General features: G+C 45.5%; 1 protein-coding gene, 1 long non-coding RNA gene and 1 pseudogene across 5 annotated transcripts in view; 2 read left to right on the top strand and 1 right to left on the bottom strand.

Annotated features, from left to right (window-relative positions):
• The window catches only part of LOC135578154 (alpha-2-macroglobulin-like protein 1), a 28,477-nt gene extending 23,123 nt beyond the window's left edge, over nucleotides 1-5,354 (bottom strand). For 3 of the 4 annotated variants that reach the window (XR_010469496.1, XM_065048469.1, XM_065048470.1), the window contains exons 1-6: nucleotides 5,120-5,354; nucleotides 3,197-3,383; nucleotides 2,697-2,859; nucleotides 1,892-1,944; nucleotides 1,617-1,637; nucleotides 74-227 (exon numbers count right to left, since the gene is read on the bottom strand). Coding sequence is in view for 3 of the 4 variants with exons in the window: in XM_065048469.1 (XP_064904541.1) it covers nucleotides 74-227; nucleotides 1,617-1,637; nucleotides 1,892-1,944; nucleotides 2,697-2,859; nucleotides 3,197-3,383; nucleotides 5,120-5,190 (649 nt within the window). In the remaining variant the exon portion in view is untranslated. Of the gene's footprint in view, nucleotides 1-73; nucleotides 228-719; nucleotides 1,803-1,891; nucleotides 1,945-2,696; nucleotides 2,860-3,196; nucleotides 3,384-5,119 lie in introns of those variants that run through there. The other variant, XM_065048471.1, reaches the window with a different exon arrangement.
• Nucleotides 1,553-2,021, top strand: LOC135578158 (uncharacterized). The gene is made up of 2 exons (XR_010469500.1): nucleotides 1,553-1,678; nucleotides 1,796-2,021. It is a non-coding gene; the product is annotated as an uncharacterized LOC135578158 (long non-coding RNA).
• A 113-nt stretch (nucleotides 5,355-5,467) lies between the features above and the next one.
• The window catches only part of LOC102087235 (alpha-2-macroglobulin-like protein 1), a 33,638-nt pseudogene continuing 22,110 nt past the window's right edge, over nucleotides 5,468-16,995 (top strand).

Raw genomic sequence — 16,995 nt, 5'->3', positions numbered from 1 at the left:
CAACTCTGTGTGAGAGAGGGGGATGGAAGATATAGATCTTTCTCTGCTGCTGCCAGCTCCCTGAGACTCTTACCATACTCCTCTACCCTGAAGGTATGTGTGCGGTCAGGCATCTTGATGGTGTACTCTCCAACTGGTGCTTCTGCAGCCAAAGGGAAGGACAGATCCACAATGCCTCCCACAGGTATAACATTTAGCCACTGTGCAATTCGGTTCCCTTTGGGGTCCTGCATAGGCAATAGTAGAGAGTAGTTATTTCCCAGTGCATAAAGAGACTCTTTTGCAGGGTGTCCAAGCTACAACAGCATGGTCTGAGCAGATATCCTTTGTCCTGAGAGCCCAGATCTATGACACAGCCACAGTGCCTAGGTGAGTTTGACATCGAAGAGAATAGGGCTTTTCTCCCTGTCTCATTGACAATTTATCATATTATAGCTCTCCGGTGGCACCACCATCTCACTGACCACTGCAAAACAGTGGTTTACAGCCTGCCTGTCTCACTAAGAGATACAGTTGAGATTCCTGTGGTGATCTGGGCTGGTGTAGCCCCAAGGTCACTGTGGAGGGGGTCAATCCTGACAGCTAATGCTGTCTAAGGCATGAACTAGTTGGGAGTGGGGAGTCTAATGTCTTGAATCCCCAGGAAAGTCTGGGGAAATGCATCTAAGACTTCATGCAGGGAACCATGAGGCCTGGTGTAGAAAGGAAGATGTGAAGACCTGGGGTGCAAGGGCATTTGGAGGCTTTGTTGACTGTCACGGTCAGTCCATGGCACACAGTATTCTCCCACTGCTGGGTCTTCGGAAGGCAAGATGCAGAACTCTGGCTACAGTCACACTGCCCAGCCAGGAAGGACTCCGTGATGAGTTGGTGGGTGCTTTATAAACATATGGAAGAAGTGTAAACTGTTGTTTGAAAGGGTGAAGCTTGATCAGAGTACTACGTGTTTATAAACTGACATAAAGCATTGCATAGGCATCTCAGAAACCATGTGTTTATGTGTTGGTTGCTTGGTGGGTATGGCATTCAGATGTTCATTAGCTTCTGCCATTGCTAGTTGGAACTGTGACATCTCTGCAATAGGTTATGACAAATGACCCACCACTTTCAGATATCTTTCCTCAGCCTGAGTGATTGCAGTCTGTATTCTATCTATAATACTGAAACTAAACTAACAGATATTAAGAACAATATCCTGAAGGCTGCTTTAGGAAGTTTCTCTAGCTGTGTAAATGCAACACTAACTGGTCAAACTCACATTTTCTGTATGTTAAATATAAAAGTCTCCTTAAAGAAACTTCAGGATTTTCACAAATCTTCAATTCACAGGCTAAAGGGACTAAAAGTGCTGTGATCACTCTAGAAAAGTTTGCTGGACTGATTTTCAATGGCACCCATCCTTTATTGCAGGGACTCCTGTGTGATCAATATCATGACAGCGTGCTGCCAAACTTGTGTGGCTACTAAAGGAAGGAAGGGCAAGAAGTCGAGGACTGCTCCCATTCATTCTGAGGTAACTGGCTTTCTGCATCCATATTTCCCCACCATCATCTCCAAACCTGTTTCTTCACCATGGTAAGAAGAGATCACCACTTTCAATAAAGTAGGTGCTTTACCTTCAGTTCCACCAGGCGGTGCTGTGGGGAGGAAATAACAGTTACTGGTGGTAAGCTTTCAGGTAAGTTACCACTCACGTTTTTATCCCCCAACCACTGCCTGTGACCCAACCTCATTAGCAGTTCCTGCGTTGCTGTTTATAAGCACCAGAAGCAACACTGAGACTAATTGTCCACAGATGGATCACCTAGCTGGGCCAAGCACTGATCCAGAAGTCATGGAAGCAGCCCACAGCATTTTCAGACTTATTAAGGTTTCTCCTCTCTTGACTTACCGTTTCATTGCTGGCAATAAAGTTCTGATCCAAGGTTACAATTTGCAACTTGACTATAGAACAAAAGAAAAACAGGACTGGCTGAAATGAAATCAAGTCTGTTAATAATAATAAAAATGTATGGCTAAGACAGATGTGTCCATGTGCTTCGCTGAGAGGTTGAAGGCAGCAGCTAAATCCATCCACTCCTGGGCTTGTGCTCAAATCCCTGCTCTGAGCTGGCAGCCAGCTAGAAAAAAAAGTGGCATAGGAGGTGGTGTGGGGTTTCTGGGAAGGCTGGCTGTATTGGTGAGAAAGGGCATTTTTCTGGACATTGGACCTGTGATGGGGCACTCAGTCTTGCCTGCAGTGAAGGTCATGCCAGTGGAAAAGGGGTAAGGCATGGGGCAAACAGCTGTACCCTGTGGTGATCTGAGCTGTGCTAGGGTAGTGATGGGGCCTGCAGAACCATGATCCTTGTCTGGGGAAGCCTGAGGGAGAGAGGGGGATTTAGGGCACCGACAGACTACTGTGGCTTTGACTGGAGCAATCCTGAATATAACACAGTGGTGCCTGAACCTTTTCTCATGCATCATCCAGAACATACAAGCACTGTTCACACTGGCATGCTGTCTGAGTACAGCTAGTACTGGAGATAAAATGTCTCATGCTGACTCAGAAGAGAGGTATCCCCAAATCTTTCAAAGCCCAGAGGGACCCCATTTCCCTTGCAGAGCTGGCCACCCTCCAAGTGCTAGAGGCTACCCTATATCTTGTGGCCTGATGACTGCTTTTTCTCTCACAAGACACGGCATTCTCTCCATACCAGTCTGTCCAGGTTTATACACAGGTTTGTCCGTCTGGATAAAGGTCTTCTTGTCTGCATGTTTGATTAAGACTTTCTGTTTCTTCTGAAAATCTGAGCTGGCTTCCAGGACTGCTATTACAATAAAAGCCACTTCATCAGGGTTTCCAACAGGAGGAGGGACCTGCAAGCATAGTTTAACCATCATTCAGGGTGAATTGCATTCATGGATCCCCAAGATTTTGGCATAACAATTAAGATACTGCTTTTATATTGCTCCAGTTCTTCTTGCCCTTAAAGACCTCCCAGTGCTTTTCAGAATGTTTTCTAGAAGAGTAAAATATCAGAGGGGCTACACAGCAGGAAGGACACTGGTAGACCTATTCACGCTGACACAGAAGATTCGGTGCCCAATTAAGATGTCCTCATGGGAAGACACAATTATTTGCCTTCCTGCCCAGCAAGAGTAGAACTCATGCACTATCCACACTACTGACAACCCCTGGAAATACCTTCCTCACCTGGAATCTTGTGCAATGAAAGAAGGTGAGCTGAGAGATGGACTGAGTGATCAAAGTCTCATTCCCAGCTCTGCTTTGCAAGGTTACTGTCACATGGATTGGGACTGCTTGCTTTCTGCTTAGTTGGAGGCACACTGTCTCTGAGAAGGGATAGTAGAGCTGAGATGGTATTGCCACAGCATAATTTCTGTTAAAAAAAAAGAAAAAAAAAAAATCAGGTGAAACTGATTTTCTAAGAGGACAGGTTTTGCCCGTAGGATTTGGGTACTACCTAATAAGACTTCTGGCCTCTTCATTCTACTGTCACGATGACAGTAGGACAAGATGGCATAGTGACAGGTGGGACAAGATCACACTGTTCACTATGCCAGTGGGACAATATCACACTATTGTTCTCTTCTTTAGCCAACATTCAAGCAGGTTTGAAAATTCTTGTTACTGACTCCTCCTGCTTACTGTTTCTGGACAGATTCAGCCAGTGGCATGATTTGCAGCAGCAGAAGGTCAGAGTCTGGAAAGATGAGAACAGCAGGAGGCAGAGGCGTGACCTTCTGGTAGTTTTTAGCTGGAGCCCAGCACCCTGGCAAGAGAGAGTCAAAGTCCTGTTGGCCAGGAGCCTGGAGTGCTTTCACGCTTGAGTGCTGTCAGGCTGCCTTGAGCAGCTTGTTTGCTGCTGATATTAGGGGATCTGATAACAGATGCCAATGACATTTTGATTTTCCTACTTAAGCTGACTTACGGCACCTCCCCTCTCCCACTGAGCCAAAGGATGGGAAGACTCACTGCTTGAACCTCCCGTAACCTCCCTTGCTCCTAATGACCCTTTATTCTGAAACATTTTCTTACACCCATTTGACAATTCATCCCTTGCCTGCCAAGCTATAAAAGTACAAGACAGCACCTCTGAAGATGTGATTCAAGGATCCCAAGAGCCAGGCTGGATTACTTTCTTATGAATCTACAAAAAACCTTGGTATACAGGTAAGACAGCAGACAGTCTGTTGAAGCAAGCAGTATTTCCACAGAGCAAAGCTTTATGCTGAAGGTAACTGTGGGAAACAGGTAGCAGTAAAGCATCTTTTGATGAGATCTGTGTCAGCTTATGGAACATATCCTAAAGGAAGAGGCTGTACTCCTGCTGAAAAAGATTTTGAAAACTAGACTTGTGCATGCCATACCACACATGGCAGGAGGGAAACCAACTACATCGCAGTGACATATTTCCCACTATAACATCTACTGTTTGAGCACAGCAATATTTCAGTTTGCATTTATGCCATGGCTGCAAAAGCAAAGCCCTTTAAAAGTCAAAAGCAAGTACACAAGCCAGTATATCATATCAGTGACAGCTGGAACAGGAGTTTCATTCAGGATAAAGTATATAAAGAGAAACAGTGCTGGGAATTGTCCTTGCTAGAGGAGAAAAGGCATAGAGGGTGCAGACAGACAGCCAAGACAGAATGACCACACTTCTTGACAAAGAGCACTGCTATTAGATACTTTCGGCTCACATTTGCCCCGTTTGTAGAGACACCCAGCTTTGTCTGCTAAATATTTAAATGGTGACCTATTACTCTGGGGAGAAAAGCATAGCCCAGAAGGAAATGTATTCTGCAGCACGGTAGTAGAAATGAGATGCTGGCAGGTCAGAATTAAACACATGCAGAAAGTTGGCAGAATTACTCTGCCTCTCATTGCAGAAATACGTGGTCTAGTGCCTGTCAAAGGTACTAATGGGAGAGCCAAGTAGTAGAGGGAGTGGGGCAAGGAGGGTGCATGAGAACCAAGTGAATCATTGGAATTATGAGAAATTATGCCTCTCTGGAAAAGTGTTAGGACTTCTGTCCTGTTTCTGTCACACCACCGCCCCCCCAGTATTCCCAGAAGACCAGAGCGTGTATGCGAAGCAGCTGAGGTTCTTACAGCATTTCAGGCACTCCAGCTGTGCTAGGCAGGAGAAGGATGCTGCCCCACAGGAAAGCGATGCTCCACATAGCTGATTGCAGGTAGAATCCCTCCACGGAAAGCTTAGCCTCTCCTCTGCCCCCACTTCGTCCCTGCTTCTGCTGTCTTCCTATTCTCTCCTCTTCATTCACAGCTGAAGGACTCTGCAGCTCCTATCCTGAGCAGGTGCCCATCTCTCTCTTGGTTTCAAAACCAAGGAGGTGGAAATTGTGCTGCGCATGGCGGGGGCTGGGATGTGGGTGGGTAGAAGGGGTGGAGACAATATTTATTGCCATGCCAAAGGCATTTGCCTCAAGGCTTTATGAGATTCATTGTTATTTCTCAGTGAGATGACTTGCTCTGCCTTATGCAGCACAGTTGGTGGCAGCAAGAGCGTTCAGTTACTGTATTTGGTACAGAGGCCCAGATTTCACACAGTATTTAATCAGAAACATCCTGGGACAAATTAATTCTTTGTGATGTCAGTGGATTTTGTTTTAGGGTTCTTCTTCTGTAGAACTTCTTTTTTATGTATTATTTACTTCTTACTGAAATGTCACCTCTGCCCTGCAGCCTCCAGCCAGACCAGCCCAGGGCTTCACACACAGCTCTACCAGTGTCCCCATTCCTCCCTGGAACAAGGGAAGAACTTTAGCCTGTTATTATCTTTTTGTTGTCTATTTGTTCCCATTTAACCTTGGAGGCAGCTAATTGGATGACCATTCAGAGATGCAGAGCAGTGGGGAGTGTTTCTGAAATCAGACAGAACTCTGCCTTTTGTTCCACTAGTTTAGGTTTGAACCTAAAACCCAGCTGATTTCAGAGAATCAAATCTGCTCCCAGATCAGTGACATACAGTGCTTTAAACTTGCAGATTATCTGCAATGACAGTGCTAGGTTAAAGGCTGCTGTGCTCCTATTATATTGAACTGTGTACAAAGAGGGTGGATGCTAAGCACACATATGGTGACTGTGCCAAAGTAAATCCAGGGGATTGCTTCAGCTGGGAGCAAAGAGTGGGTGGATGGCAAATTCACTCCATATTGTGTACCTTTGGTTATGCTCTGCAAAAACAAAGCTGGGGCCAAGGCAGGGTGGGGACATCCACCGTCAAATGAGGTTGTAAGTAGAGGGCAAATATGTCCAAGTCCTGTTCACTTCACTTCACTTCACTTCACTTCACTTCACTTCACTTCACTTCACTTCACTTCATTTCGCTTCGCTTCGCTTCGCTTCGCTTCGCTGTTGGCACTCAGGAAATGGAAATACAAGGTCGCAGTGCCTGAGAAGAGTCTGGAGGAGATGGGTGCTGGCACCAGTGTAGAACTACCTTATGGCTGGAGGAAGATGTTAGAAGACTAAAACATCTGGTGTGTGAGGATGTAAAGTAGAGATTTGCTAAAATATGTTGGGACTTAAAATGTCTTGCTTTATTTGGAAAGATAGTGGAGCTACAAGTGGTGTTGACAGTGGGTGGTAGGAGCGGCCATGGAAAAGGTTCTGTACTCCGGAGGATCAGGTGTGGCTGGGATGGATGGGTGGACAGAGGTAGTGAATGGAGGTGAATTGAAAGGCTTTTATTCCAAGCTCTGACTAAATACTGAATGAAAGGAAGATCACTAATGAAGGAGAGTAATCACACAGAGTACTGATGATGCTTTGTACAAGCACAGGACAGTAGCTGGTGTGCAGCTTTGGCTCTCATCAGATGCTACAGCCAGCATCCAGACCAGCTGCAGCTGAGATAAGTTTTCCTCCTAAGTTCCCTTCAGCCTGGGTTAGAGGTCACCCATCCCTCATCGCCACACCAGTGCTCTGGCACCCCATGGCCTGGAATACCATCTGAATGTAGACATGGGTGGAGAACTGAGCTGTGTGGCCTTCAGTCTGCTGTTGGAAGCAAGTAAATATTAGCTAATGTCATTAGCCTGGAAGAGATACTATCTCCATATACTAACTCACTCACTCTTTGGACTTAGAAGCATCTGAAGGGGGGTATTTAGGATTGCTCCAGCCCATCAGTACAGGCAGTTGGCTTCTCCAGTGTGGATCTAGTCAGCTGTCTGTCCCAGCCCAAGCAATGGGAGCACCAGTGCTCCTCTTGGCCCTGGCCCTATTCCCAGTTGCAGCTGCAGCAAGTCTGGAACCATGAGTTTATCTTCTTTTGATTTTGGGGGGCTTGGTGGAATGGACTGTCATTGAAGGGTGGTGCTGAGGTGTTGCACTGTTTAGCATCACAGAGCTGAACGGTGGGGGCCTTGTTCTCAGGGAAGCTGAGCAGAAGCAGCTCCTGAGTCCCTCTGGAGTGCTGAGTGTCAAGCGTCACTGCAGGGTGAAGCCCCTGATGCTTGCTTGTGCAGGCATGGCACTGCACGCACCACAAAGCTACAGAAGTCACATGTTTTGCCTCTGTTCATCCTCTGCTGGTGGGAGGTGAAATCTGGTGTGAGGACTGAAGCCTTATGCCTCAGCCACTGAGTCTTTGGCTTCATTCCTCACACAGCCTTGCTCTGTGTACTTGCAGTTGGAGTATCATACACTGGGAGGCTGTGTCCTGGCTGGTGACAAAGTGGTGACAGACAAATATCAGGAGCTCTCTAGTTCCATACTGGGCATGTTGTTTCTTTCTGGTATGGAAAGGGAGGTGCACTATAGTTTCTTCACTGCAGGTCACCAGATATTTCTGACCCTGATCTACCTCTTAATGGAAAGGAGCAGAGATGGATTCTGGCCTGTCCACCTCAGCCTCTGAGTTGTTTTTGAACATCTGCTCTCTTCTAGTCACTATATGGTGATATTCCCTACTGTCATTCAGCATTCCCAAGAAGAGAAGCTCTGCATTCATCTCAGCTCCTTGACTGAGGCTGTCCATATGGCTGTCACCTTAGAGGTGACAACACAGAATCACACACTGGTGGAACAGGATGTGGAGAAGCCAGGCATTTATCAGTGCATCACCTTCCAGGCAAGCATAGCTGTGGCTACTCATTTGGCAGTGGATGCTCTCACCTTCACTTCAGACAGGAGCCCAGCACTTCTCTGGATACACTGTCTTTTGCTTTGCCACGGCTTGCAAGCAGGTTGAGTGTATTTCCCCACCAGTGCCAGGTAAAATACAGCAGTGTCCTGGAGCCTAGCAAAGTAGGAAACCTCTACTGTGTAGATAAAAACCTGTTCTTTTGATTTGTATCAGTCCATTTCATTCTACTTAAAACCTGTCGGAAAACATTGACTTTCAGTTTAATCAGTGTTTACTCCCTAAAAATGCTTGTATATCACAGTGCAAGTCAATGCATTGGTAATACATTCTTTCGATAATTGCTTCCTCAGAAGCCTGGCCCGCCAGCTCCAAGAGGGCCATTCTACTCTAAAGCTGCATCTATATTGCAAGGTGTGGTTGCAGCCTGCATAGACATTGAGTTTGCTTTGATTTAACTGTGATGGGTGGTGATGGTGCTGAACCCACAATCAACTGAATTTCACCTAGGCAGTCTGGATACTTCTTGGGTGGCTTTAATTTCTGTCATTGCAACTTTGCTGCTCTAGTTAGCTTAACTAGACACACTGAGGCTGGGGCACTACTACAGGAACTTCAGTTACATTTCTGGAGTGCCATGGGAATGTGTCTGGTGCTGAGGGTCTACAAACTGCCCCTTTCTTTCTTAGCACTGTACAAAGTCACTGTGTCTATGCCCTGATTGTTCTGCAGATTCAGCAGAACTCAAGGAGGGGCTTTAGTCACTTCTGGTTCTTGCATGTTTGTTGCCAGTCCTTAATAGAGATTAAGTCCTGTCTCTGGAAAGCCAAGGAAGTCTGCTGTTAGCGAAAAGAACCTTTCTCCTGGTGAGCTCAGTCTTTCTGATACTGAGATGTCCTGGTTTTGCCTGATCAGTATCTCATCTCCTGTTACTGTCTTGGTCAGCTCCAGATCTGACTTCCCTATGGGTTTTCCTGTTTTCATAAAAATCTTACATTTACATGAAGTGAGAGAATTACATGTCAGTTGGTTCACTCCTAGTTTATGAATGACAGGCAGTGACTGCTTCCTCTTCCTATAATTTCAAGCAGGTTAGAAATAGAATTGTAAAGTGAAATTTGGACTCTGAAGCTTGCGGATTTTTTAATTAGATGATGTCTCATATCTGGGATAAGATGCAAACTCTCTGACAAATTTGTTTTCCATTTCCTTGTATCTATCAACCTAGGTGCCAGAGTTCATTCCCAGGAAAAGAAATTATTCCACATCACACATAAGATATCTCTCTTGGCTGCTTCTCCTCATACAAACTAGATGGCTTCAGACTCTCCTGCATCTGAGATGCTGGAGGTGCAGGGTGGGAAAGATAGTAAAAGGGAGAAAGAAATGTGGAGAATGGCAAACATGACAAGGAGAAAGGCAGAGAAAAGAGAATGAGGAAGCTGGAGAGCACAGACAATGACTAGGGGAAGGAAAGACCTATATTAAAGGAGGGGAAGGGAAGAGAGGGAAGTTGGAGATTTTGGTAGAATAGGTGCCTCTGTTTCTCCTTCAAGCTACTGGTAATGTCAAGCAGTTTGTGTTTTTTTTAACCTGACAGCCGAATGTGGTGGGTTTTCTGAATGTCATAATCCACTGCGGGGACAATGTGCTCTTTGAGGGTCCAAGAAAGTTCTGGTCAAGCCCCAGAAGAATGTAATTCTGATAGAGACAAACAAGGGCTTTTACAAACCAGGAGAAACAGGTAAGGCAAGAAGGTGATATATGGAAATGTGGAAAGAAGGGTCAAGGTAGCAGCCACATCTGAGGGGAAGACTTTACCAAGTACAGCAAGATAAGCTTCTTGGAGATGGAAGACAGCAGATCTCTATTATCAGATGTTTCCAGGAACAGTATGCATCAGGATGTTCCCCTCTGAGCCGTGCTGCACCAAATGCCCAGCCTGCTGCTCCTGGGTCTTTTTTTGGTGAAGTATCTTTAGTGAGACCTAAAAGGAAAGTCAGGACTCTCTAGAACACTGGAAAGTCTCTTGTATTCTAAAGACTGTTGTCCATATTTGAGTAAAGCCTACAGTGACAGTTCCGAGCTCTAGAAATACAGAGTTACTCCAGTGTCTTCACAATACGAACAGGCTGCCATCAGACTGACCCCGGTGTTTAACACATCATTGTAATCTTTCCAGGTAAAGGTAGTGAGTTTCTACATCCTGCAGCTGCATATAAACCTTCCACACAGAGTCCTCTGCGGTGGGAGATGCTGGGGAGGGCTGTTTGAGGAAAGACCTGAATACCTCTGAGGTAAACAGAGAGACATGAATACTGAAGCACAGGAAAAGAGAAGCAGATTTGTGCAAGGATACGTCACAGCCAGAATGCTTTACAATCATTTTCTTTATATCTCCAGTGAAATTTCGAATTGTGAACCTTGATGATGACCTTAACGTTATTAAAAAAGAGGTGAGTATCACCTTGTGCTTTTCTAGAAGTAGGAGCCTTAGCATGAGACACATCTAGTGGCTCAAGAAAGAGACATCTCCCTTCATGCCTGTTAAACCGTACGAACAAATGATCTTTGAAAGGGAATCCACTCATCCACTGGTCCCTTTGAGAAAGACTACAGTGTAAGCTAGCACAGAGAAAGTGTGGGGTCTGGATGGCACAGAAATTTTTGGTCGGGGCCCACATCAGGCAGTGATATTAATACTGATTCGCGTGGGTGTCTTGCTCTATACAAAACTGAGCTTGTGTTTCTCTTGTTTTTACAGTATTCCCGGATATGGCTACAGGTAAGTGTCAAAGAAATGACCGAAGTCAGATGTCTGTCTCTTCTGCTGTGCCCTTTCACTCCTGGACAGAGTTGAGTCACAAATGCAACCTCATAAGGTCATGGTAATGGTTCAGCTGGTGTCCTTTCTACCTTGTCAGCCTGGGGTCTTCATTCAAGCCAGCACGCCTGTGATGCACACAGCTGAGCTAGAGACATGGCAGTAATGAACCTTTTCCCAACACCTTGTCTGCACAGAGCACAAGGCACAAGAGTCAGAGCTCAGTAAATGCAGCACAGCTGCTTCTCCTTCCCACAGTGTTATAGTGTTACCACTTCACAGTAGCTTGACTGTTCTTGGCAGCCTTTGCAATTCAAAAGTACAGTAAAAGTACCCTTCGAGGGAGGAGAAGGAATCTCACCTGGTGGTCTGGCAACCTCTCTACTGGGGCATGGGTAAGCCCTTGTAGTGCCTTCTTGTGCCCGGGTACGGCTGGACCTGCCGGGTACCCATGCTCCCAGTGTGACTTGGTGGCTCTGCATGTCCTTTCCCAAATAGGATCCTGAATATAACTGTATTGCTGAGTGGCTGAATGTACAGTCAAGAAATGGCATTGTGGATCTATCCTTCCCCCTGGCCTTTGAAGCACCCCTTGGGGAGTATACCATCTCGGTGCAACAAGACATGGCTAAAAAAAACTTCAGTGTTGCTGGGAGAAGAGAACAGGGAGATGGGGCCATTTTCATCAGACCTTTTGCCCTGGGATAACAGCAGGCTGGGGACAGGGATGGATTGGTCTGTGCACACACCTCAGACTGGGCTGGTGGTTCTGCAGCTGCATAGGGTACAAAGGAGAGGCTGTGGTCTGACATCTCCTTCTAGCTGTTTCTGAGCCCTGTAATGAGCACTTTCTGCTGCTCATTGTTACCCTCTTCTAAGCCAGGTTTACTATCCACTCCAATCAGCTGCTATTAATACAATAGGAAGCAGCACCACATCTTAGTCCCATTCAGATACATAAGGACAAACCCTGTGCCATTTAAAACGTTTGTGCTTGACTGAGCTGGAGTGGAAAGCAGCCCCATGTGCAATTGTAGTAGCAAACAGAGGGTGGTGTGGCTGAAGGGAGTAACCCCTATTGCAGCATGGTGACGAATAACTGGGGACATTACTGTCTTCACCCCCACCTGGACTGCAGCTACAACAGAACTTACAGTCAGTGTTCATACTCAGTATTGCTTTTTTCCCTCTCCATCCTCACCTTCCTCTCTTTCATGCAGTGCTGAAAAAAAATGAAATAAATATTGAGCACCCTCCATATATCACTACAGTGGATGAGGAATTTCAGCTGACTGTCTGTGGCAAGTAAGTACATGACACCGCTGTGATCTCTGGCCTCTGACTCCACAATCACCTCCAGATTGTCTGTGGCTGAGAAGTGTCCGTCCAGTATGATGCTCTTGCATTACCCTGTGACTCAGGGAAACAGATCACTCCCTGGAATGGGCTCCTTCTTGCACCTGGTCATTTACTGTGAGGCTGAAGGACACTGAAGATTCTGGGTATAGTGGGTGGAGAGGGATGCAAACTGATCTTAAGGAACGAGCTGAGGTTCCTGAGCAAACCAAAGTACAAAGCTCTCCTAGGATCCACTTCCCCCCAATGAGGGTGGAGGGTAGCCTGGATCAATATGTCTACTGAGGCAGCCAGTCTTCAGGTGAATGTTTCTCCCCTTTGACACAGGTATACCTGCGGAAAGCCCTTTCAAGGGAAAACAGATATTACTTTTGTCATACTAACACACTTCTTGGAATACAATTTATCAAGTTCTACTAATGTGAGAAAGAAAACATGTTTGGTAGGTGAACAAATAGGAGAGTGGGAAGTATAACCTGCTGGAAATGTATATCTGTTCCTTTAACATGCCTTGATACAGCTTTGATACGTACTAACCTGTTTAGTCTGGTGTCTTCCCACTTGCTGGACCTGATCAGACCATTGATTCCTCTTCCTGTGACTCTGTTGCTTGAAGTCCTGCTCTAGCTGACTATTTGTGACTCAGCATTTCCGAAAAAGTTGTAAACTCTGTGTAAGTAATGATGTCTGGGGTCTTTCCCAAGGGTCTGTATCACATTGTATGCAATCAGACCACTGATCTATTCAGTCCTGTGACCACTCCCACCAATAAACAGCTATCAGAGCGTCAGATGGTCTGTGCCTTAATGCCCTGTTTCTTGCTGTATCCATACACTTAATGGATCATCTTAAGCTTGCTAGGGTCCCATCTGAGATTATGTCCAATGCTGGTTACACTTTCTGCATGTTTGTGTTCATTATATGTTTATGGTTAAGCTCCACACTTGTTTTTTCCCCAGCTTTCAGATGCAGTTCTTTCAGCCTGAAAGTCAGAAGAAAATACTTCTAAATGTCAGACCAGCCAGCAACAAAGCAAAATACAAAAATCCAGCTGGATCTCTGCATCTTTTAAAGAGCAGCCAGTAGCAAAATATCTCCAGCTGGAATTCTGTACAATCGTAGCTGTGCAAAACACTACCTGAATGCCAGCTGCCTCTCACATGGTATGTAAATAGCCCTGCAAGGTTCTGTAGTGAACTTAACAGGCACAACTACAAATACTTTGTCCACCTTATCTCTCTGGCAGACTGGCTGTATCCAGTCTCTGCCTTAGTGCTTGAGAACGCTCTTGAATTTGTAAGTGGCTGGCTGCCCAGGTTAAACACGGCCACATCACAGAGATGGTTGTGACTGGAAAGTCACACTCTTGGGCTTTATTCATCAGGGCCATACAGTTTCAGGGAGGAGATTACCTTTAGCTCAGGTAAAGACATTCACACTCCGTCAGCTGCAGGATCTGGGCTTAATCCAGTCTCTTGAGTTTGTGACATAATTAACCCTTATGTGATTTGTTTTTCTGCCACTTTTTTGGTGACTGTTTAATCCAAGCGTGTTAATTTTCTTCTCTGGCTAAGGTATCCATAATAGGTTTCTGCAATTACAGGTTTTTGAACTTCCATCTATTCCACAAGTTTTTGGAAATACTTCTTTAGGTTTGCCCAGCACCTACGGAACAGTTCATCTTCCTCCACATCATGCTCTTTCTCTCTTTTCATATCTCTGTTTCTGCAGAAAATCAAGAATGGCTGCGCTACTTTCACAGTGAAGACGAAGACTCTGAAATTAGAGGACACTGACAGCTACATAGTTGTCATGGGAAAGAGGGTGGAAGATGGAACTGGAGAATATGTGAAACATTCTCTTCATTGCAGGCAACTTTTTTGCTTTTGGCCATTCTGCAGCAGTTGAATTCCTTTTGAAAAAAGTAACTTGATGGTTCCCAAGTCTTCTGGCATGATGATGGTCTCTATTCTAGTATAATACCTTTTCCATCTATTATTACCAGATTTCCTAATCCTCTCCGCCCTTCATCTCCACTAACACATGTATAAATTTTTTGTGATTGCGTGAACACCAGGTTGTTCCTCAGCCAGTTGCAAAGCCTTGGCTAGCTATGGTGAAGTTTGCAACAAGCCCTTGCAGTCCTTGCTAATCACAGTGCACAATCCTGACAGGTAGTCCCTACCTGTAGCCTCTTGTCCTCTCTTTTCCTAAACCTGAGGCAGGGCTGCTTTATGCACACTCCTGCTGTGAGGAATCCTTTTCCCTTTTAGTCTGACACAATATTGACTATAAGAAGGCAGGTTTTCAGTATCAGTGTTAATGTGCACCTAGCTCTGGCAACAGGAGGCGTCCATTGTTCAAACTGTCACACTGTGGGTGAGGTCCCTCAGGCCACTTTTAGGCATCTACAGTGTAGCTGTCCATAGTTAAACAGTCATCTAGTTTATCTTAAATAAAGATAAGTAAGTAGTTATAGGTACGACGCATCATGTCATGAAGCAGAGGGCCCAGAAAGGCTGAGGGAATCATAGCCTAGAAGAATGTATTTTCTCTCCTAAATTTAGAAGTTATATATGCAGTTAGCATTGAAGCACCTTCTTGTCTTCTGCTTTCCGAAGAGCAATGCTGGGGTTTAACAGATTTCTCATCTCTCTACCCAGGAGTAGAGGCTAAGGAAGTGGTTGTAATTCCTGTTGCAATGAGAATGAAGTCTATAGAGTTTATCAACCTCCATCCATTCTACAAACGTGGACTACCATACACAGGGAAGGTAATGCTCACAGAATCCTTCTCTGCTGAGAATACATCCTAGATCTAAACTTCTGTAGGCAGAAAGCAACAGTCTCTAGGAAAGTAAGTGCAGCTCTGCTGGTAAACAACAACTGTGAGTTAAGCATCCTGTAGAAGCAATTTCTTCTGCCCATCCTAACCTAGTATATTCCCTGGACAGGAATTTTGAGGCCAGCTGCAATGACTGGAGGCTTCTCCAGGAACAGCTCCTGAAACTAGTCTGTACAATTTAAGGCAATATGGGCTAGGGGTTCCATCAGCATGGAAATAACATTCCCTTCAGACAAATGCTCATGGTGACATGGCAGAAATCACTAAAGCCTTGTATATCTCTTCACAGTCATTTCTGACTCAAGTCCCCTTGGTGATGCTAGGACTGCTGTCCCACTGGGGCTAGAAAGACTTTCATCTGGGCTAGTACTAACCCCAGCATGACGGAGAGCAAGCAACAGAAAAGTTAAGTTGCTAGAGACAAGGCTGTTTCAGATTGACAAGGATCCTTCAGCATTGTCCAAGAAAAAGCCCAAGATGTGAGGAAAGCACCTTTTTTCTTCCAATATAGGTATCTTATTTGACTGCACTACCATTTATTTCTAGACCTTAACAGCTGCACATCACCGGTTTTGTGTGTTTATTTCACTTTTATTTGGATCTTTCCAACCTATCTGAAAGCTGGAAGGGCTAAGGAAGCCTAATGATAGAAATTATTAATGTTAAGCACTGGTAGTGCCTCAGAGTGTGACACAACAGGGTATTAACTTCTTCCCCTTCTCCGCAGGTGTTCTGCCACAGTAGTGAGTCTCCCCTCAGTAATGAAACAGTTGATGTCAATGATGAGGAGACACACCTGTCATTCCTCACAGATAAGAATGGGGAAGTCCACTTCTCACTGGATACCACCAGCTGGAACAGCACACTGGTTTCTCTGAAGGTGAGCATCAGCCACAGAAGAAGAAAGATAAAGTGAAGGTAGACCGAGGAAAAGGATGGAAAGTGGAAGAAATATGAGGTTTTGGAGCACAGTCTTCTGGCTCCCAATCTCATTTCACTTCATCTGTAGAAGCATCTCTACTCTCCAGTGCCATCTCCTCAGGGAAACCAGAAATTGGCAACAGTTCAACCAGATGATCACCAAAGGTGCTGTGCTGTCCTGAGCTTGAGCATGATCTTTTGTATCCTCCCTCATGTTCCTTTGACTTCACTAAAAACATTTGTTAATCTGAACACTTCCTTGGAGGAAATCTCCCCTTTATCCATTCTGAGACGTATGCTGGAGGTGGCTCAGCAGAACCGGCAGTTGACACCTGCCTCTGAACTCCACTTCTAGTGGCTGCCCTCACCCTGCAGCAACACACAGCTTGTCCAGGCTCAGCTTGTCAGGCAGCTGCTCTTGACCTCCCTTTCAATACCAGACCTTGAAGCACCTGGCTGCTTCTTCTCACAGCTCCTGATCCTACAGTTAGAGCTCATTGTTACCAGTCTGGCACTCCACCTATCTTCCCACTACCTGCATACCTGCAGCTTATGTGGGATTCATGCCCAAAGAGTACAATCTCCTTATTGCCACCTGTTTCTCAGAGACTAGGACTATTGTTCCAGATGTTTTTCCCTGAGACTCCAGTCTATACAGGGTAAGGTTCCCTAATTTTGATTGGGCAGGATTTGGTGATCAGAGGTTCTGTAATCTGGGATGTAGATTTCTGTCCTCAGGGAGTCTGGGGACTGGCTCTAGTTCTTGTTCCTAGGCCCACAGCTATTGTCCACAGAGTCCTAAATTATCTTCAGAGAAGTAGAGCTTCACCACAGAAAAGTTGGTTTAGTGCCTCTTGTGCTTCAGGGCATTTGACCAGAAAAACAAATTGAAAATAGGGGTGCTGTGCCGGAGTGGGGTGTACACCCATGGAA

This window comes from Columba livia, unplaced genomic scaffold (genome assembly GCF_036013475.1).
Source record: "Columba livia isolate bColLiv1 breed racing homer unplaced genomic scaffold, bColLiv1.pat.W.v2 Scaffold_83, whole genome shotgun sequence".
Classification (NCBI taxonomy): Eukaryota; Metazoa; Chordata; class Aves; order Columbiformes; family Columbidae; genus Columba; species Columba livia.
This window is presented reverse-complemented; position numbering and strand designations above follow the sequence as displayed.